Genomic DNA, 5252 nt, shown 5'->3' on the forward strand with positions numbered 1-5252 from the left:
AATTACAATCATTAATCAAAATTTTGAAACAATGCCACAAATCAGAACATAAAAATCAATTCTTAGCATAAAATAATACAACGAGATCATATGCAACCTCACAACATATGCATCAATTAATCATGTTACCGATGAAATGAAAATATAAAATGCCAAGTCACACAATACAGGAAAAATAGAAACAGATGCATCACTGAGTCAATTAGCCAATCAATGAAAGAAGAAGCAAGCCACCTGAAAAATTTCCACAAAGCTCTTTTGTTTGCTAAGCCCTAGTCCAGGCAAACCAATCAGTCCATCACCACCCCACTCGGCCGAACCTTTTGTTTTTTCATTATCCACCTCACTCTCTTGTTTCCTCATGTTAAAACCTGGTGGGGTAGAAAAAAGCAATCTTCCACCATTATCATCAGTTCTGTTCACTTTCCTCCTATCTCCAATTCCACCTAGAGCTGAAGCTCCACCTTTAAGTCTTTGTTGAAACCTCCAATCCTCCTTTGACAGCAAAGGAGGTGGCAGCCTAGGGTTCAAATTCACATTGGAGTAGTAGTATGAAAGATACGCTGGATCAGACCTAACCTCTTCCTCAGAAGTAATCCCATTCACATCCTTAGTCCCTTGAAACTCCAAAAAAGCGACAGGAGCACCAGTGGCAGGAGCACCGGCAGCACCACCAAAAAATCCCCCAACAGCACTTAAAGAACCCTCCACAGTTGGAGGCGCTGATCCACTCCTATAAATATTAAGCTCTCGTTCACGATCATCAGCATCTTGTCTGCGTTGCTCACGAAGCAACATCCCGATCTCCTTCTCCAATTCATCACCAAAAGAACCCTCGTTACTCCCAAGCATAGGTCTTCTTCCCAATTCAGACAACATTTTTCAAAATCACAATTTGATCACCACCCACCAATCCTCAAACACATATAGCTAATACTAATCACTACCCACCAGCAGAAATCAAACCCTAACCCGGAATACTACACAAAAACTCAATCTTTTCTTATCCCAGAGCGTAAACCGCCACACCCCATATTAACAACTTCAGAAAATTCTAACTAGCAGTTACTGCAAAAAAAGAAAAAGAAAAACAATAAACTTTCCTCGTAAAAACTGCACTGAAGTCACTTCTGAAGCTGAAACAAAACCAGCCCAAGAATCAAGTAAAAAATGAGATTGAGAAATTCACTCTAAGTTCCCCAGAATTGGTCTCCATGATTATAGACAATAAATTCCTATGACATGTTTTTCCAAAGGATAATATATATATACACACACAAGAACAAAATTAACGCGGAAAGAACAGCGAGAGAACAAGACACAGTGAGGGAGGAATGGTGCACTGAGATTAAAAAAAAAACGAAGGGAAATCAATGTGGCGGCGACTGCTTCTTACAAAACCCTTAAGGGCCGTTTTGGTATATTGGAATTTTATAGTTTCTTGATAATCCTACATAATCTTACGTAGGAATATTTATCAACGGGAATAGCTCACTTGTTAGGATAGCACGTGCCAATTGATTATTGTAAGTTCTCTTATATATTGTTTGTTATTAAAAAAATAACATTCCAGAAAATATTTTATATATTTTTTGTCAAATCATATATATCCATAATAATATATATAATATCAAACATTTGATTATTATAATTTTTAAAAATATAAACTAATTAGTTCAAAATTATATATATTATTTAAATTAAAATATAATTAATATTTAATATATAATTTCTAGTTTATTTGAAATTTTAAAAATATATAAGTAAATATATCTATTATCTATATTATCTATTTCTACTCTATTGTCTATAAAAATAGTATTTGATTCTATGGGTGATAATAGATGATAATTTCATATTTATTTCTTCTAAAATTATTAAATATCATTATTTAATTAAATAATTCATTTAAATAAATATTATTCTATTATATAAACATATTCTATTTTATTATTCATTGTATTAGAATATTATTCAATTATTATTTTATTTCTATGAGACTTAATGCTGTGATTAACATTGTGACTCTATGAGGGCATTATTTAATAAAGACTTAATACCGTGATTAATTTAAATCTTTAAAAGTACTACTTTTAATCTTATATAAAAAAATAATTACATAATTTATCAAAACCAATAAAAATAATTAAATTAGTTAATTTGACATAAAATTTAATTTTATTTCATTTTAAGACTATTTATCATATTAAATGATTTAAGAGGTGATTATTCTTTTAAATAATAATTTTTTAACTAATGATTATGAGTTCTCTAGTTTTGATAATATCTCAGTGAATACACTCATCTTATAAAAAAATAAGTGTAATAATTAAGAGACCTCACAATAATTAGGGATAAAAAAACAAATATCATAATGAAGTAATGATATATTTCTTATAATTAAGATAAAAAAATATTATTTTTTATTTTTAATATGTATAAGATGGGAAGTAGTTTTTTTTTCTTTCTAAATGGTCTTGGCAACTACTCAATTAATACCCAATATGGGGGTTAATTACATCAATATCCTCCACTAGCGAGTTAACAGCAAAAACTTGCAAACCGGAGGTTGTATATCTTTACCTAAAATAAATAAATGATTGATTGATTATTTCTAATTCAAAATAAATTATTAATCTTAAAAAGTAAATAGATTATTAATCAATTATAAAATAATCCCGAGGTAGTATATTTAATGAATTTGTATTTTACGAATTAATAATCATAATAACAGATTACTGAAAATGATTTCATCAACAAATCAATTTATCAAATCTTATATATATATTCTGTATTTTTGCAAGGTAAATTTTCTGTATTTTTTTCAATTTTCTTTGGATGCTTTTATATATATATATATATATATATATATATATATATATTCTAATATTTAGAATTGAAAGTTTGTTTGTTTGCTAAACTTTCCCAGCATTTCACATACTGAAATGACGCAAAAGACTTAAAGAACCTATTGCTGCTGAGTTGCGGGAAAAGATTTCACCTATTGAATCTCAAACCAAACGTTACGTTTAGCCAATTTTTCTCTAAAATAAAATAAAATTCTACTAACAAGCTAATTGATATAAGTATGTGCTAGAAAAAAAAACAAATTTATTTTAAGTATTTGAATTTATATATCAAATAAAAATATCAACTTAAGTCAATATACTAATTAATAATTATGTTATTATTGATTAGTTAACTTCAATCAAATCAAAATTTAAATCAAACACACAATATCATTAAATAGTTCTATGATGTCGCATATCAATATAAAATTTATATTTTTAACTTATATTCTTAATTATATTTATCTTTAGTAATAATCTGAAATTTTTGTAAATATAAAATATAAAAATAATATTTTATGTAAATCAAATCAAGTTATAATTTAAATGATCCATACCAAAATACCAAATTAAATTACTAAGCTTATAATGACAAAGTAATAAATTAAAAAAAAAAAGAGAAATATCATTATGTAAACTATTCAAAATTTTAATTTTAAATTTTAACCGTATTAAATTAAATAATATAGAAGGTTTAAAAATATATTTAAAAATTTTGAGATGATACAAAAGGTTTAAAAAAGAATTTCATAAAAGAGAAATTCTACTGTTCTAAAGAGAAATTCTCTTACTTAAAGGAATTATTGGATCCCAAACCAAATGTTGTCAACTTGTCATTTTTTACAAATATTCAATATAGCTTTCTCAAATTTTAGCAAATGTTGTCAACTTGTCATTTTTTACAAATATTCAATATAGCTTTCTCAAATTTTAGCATTTTGCAAATGCAACACCAAATCTTGACCTTTGTCAATTATATTTTAGCATTATTTTATATGATATACTTAAATCTCTTTATATTATTTTTAATATTCCTTTTTGGCATCATATCCACAATAATTGTATTTTTTCAAAAGTATTTCCCCTTTTTAAAATTATTTTATATCATTGATTATTAGAAAACCAAATATGCATTAAAAATAAATTATAAGTAAATCATCTATATTTTTAATTGATATTTATCTTTTTTTAATCTAATTCAAATTCAAATAAAAATTGACTTGAATAATATTTTTTAAAATAACATTAATATTAAATTAAATTATGATTGAATCACTAAATGTATAATCTCCGTGCCTATCAAAAAAGATAACTAAAACATGACCTTGTAATTTTGCATTTAATGGAGTACTTAAAATCACATGTAAAATATAATAATAATAAATTTAAAATAATAATAATAATAATCATACTAAATAATATAAAAAATATTTCTATAAATTATAAAATGTTAATTTAATATTTGTACAAGACACAAGAGATTAAACTAGTTGAATTATAAACAATAACGTAGCAAGTTATTCACGGGTCTTAGGGATAAATATTCAAATTTTAATTCTACATCTTTTATGTCCGAACCGACCTTGCTTTTTGTGAGCATAGGGATGGAAGAGTCAAACCCGTCCCCATCCCGTCCCATTGTCATCCCTAAGAGAAAGTGAGAGTCTAACTTTTTTTTTTTTAGAAGGGATAAAGTTGTATCATTTCATTCATAGCATGTGAAACAATACAAAATGGATGTAATAAAAAACATGAGAGCTAACATAAAATCTTGATACTCTTGCTAAGTTATGAGCTATAAGATTAGTTTGCCTCTTTACAAAACTCACCCTTGAATTTGAGGTTGGTGGAATAAGATCATTACATTTATTTATAATTACATGAAAATAAGTTGAACCTTTGGTGCACTTTGAGAAGCAATATGTGGCTACCTTGCAATCTGTTTCATAAATGATTCTTGTAAAACCAAGGCTTTGAGTCCAGAGAATAGGTCCTTGCCTTGATGAAATTTCCTTCACTGTCTCTCAAACACATGCCCAAGCCAAAAGTTTTAGTATCTTCAAAGAAAGCTACATCTAAATTACATTTTATAAAGCCTTGTTGTGGGGGATTCCATGTGACATTCTTCATGCTCATGTTGATCTCAGGAGATTGTTTGGATGAGAGTTTGATATTTTTTCCATTCACATTAGTGCTGCCATGCCATGTTAAAAACAATTGCTAGAGATGTTGCTTTTTTCTCCCAAAGCTTTGTGTTATGAGACTTCCATATGGAACACAACATTACACCAATTTTCATTCTTAAGACCAACAACAAATTAAACAGAAACTCACGAAAATTGTCAACATCATTCCTAGAGCTCTCAATGATGTGTCACAAATTCGCAGCTAGCCATATATGTC

At 27.4% G+C, this 5252-nt stretch overlaps 1 protein-coding gene across 1 annotated transcript in view; it reads right to left on the reverse strand.

The window, feature by feature from the left end:
• The window catches only part of LOC106795173 (pumilio homolog 2), a 7221-nt gene extending 5784 nt beyond the window's left edge, over positions 1–1437 (reverse strand). The window contains exon 1 of the mRNA XM_041006723.1: positions 235–1437. Within this exon, the coding sequence (XP_040862657.1) occupies positions 235–879 (645 nt within the window). The 5' untranslated portion in view covers positions 880–1437. The remainder of the gene's footprint in view (positions 1–234) is intronic.
• Between the last annotated feature and the right edge of the window lie 3815 nt (positions 1438–5252).

Source organism: Glycine max, chromosome 11 (assembly GCF_000004515.6).
Source record: "Glycine max cultivar Williams 82 chromosome 11, Glycine_max_v4.0, whole genome shotgun sequence".
Classification (NCBI taxonomy): Eukaryota; Viridiplantae; Streptophyta; class Magnoliopsida; order Fabales; family Fabaceae; genus Glycine; species Glycine max.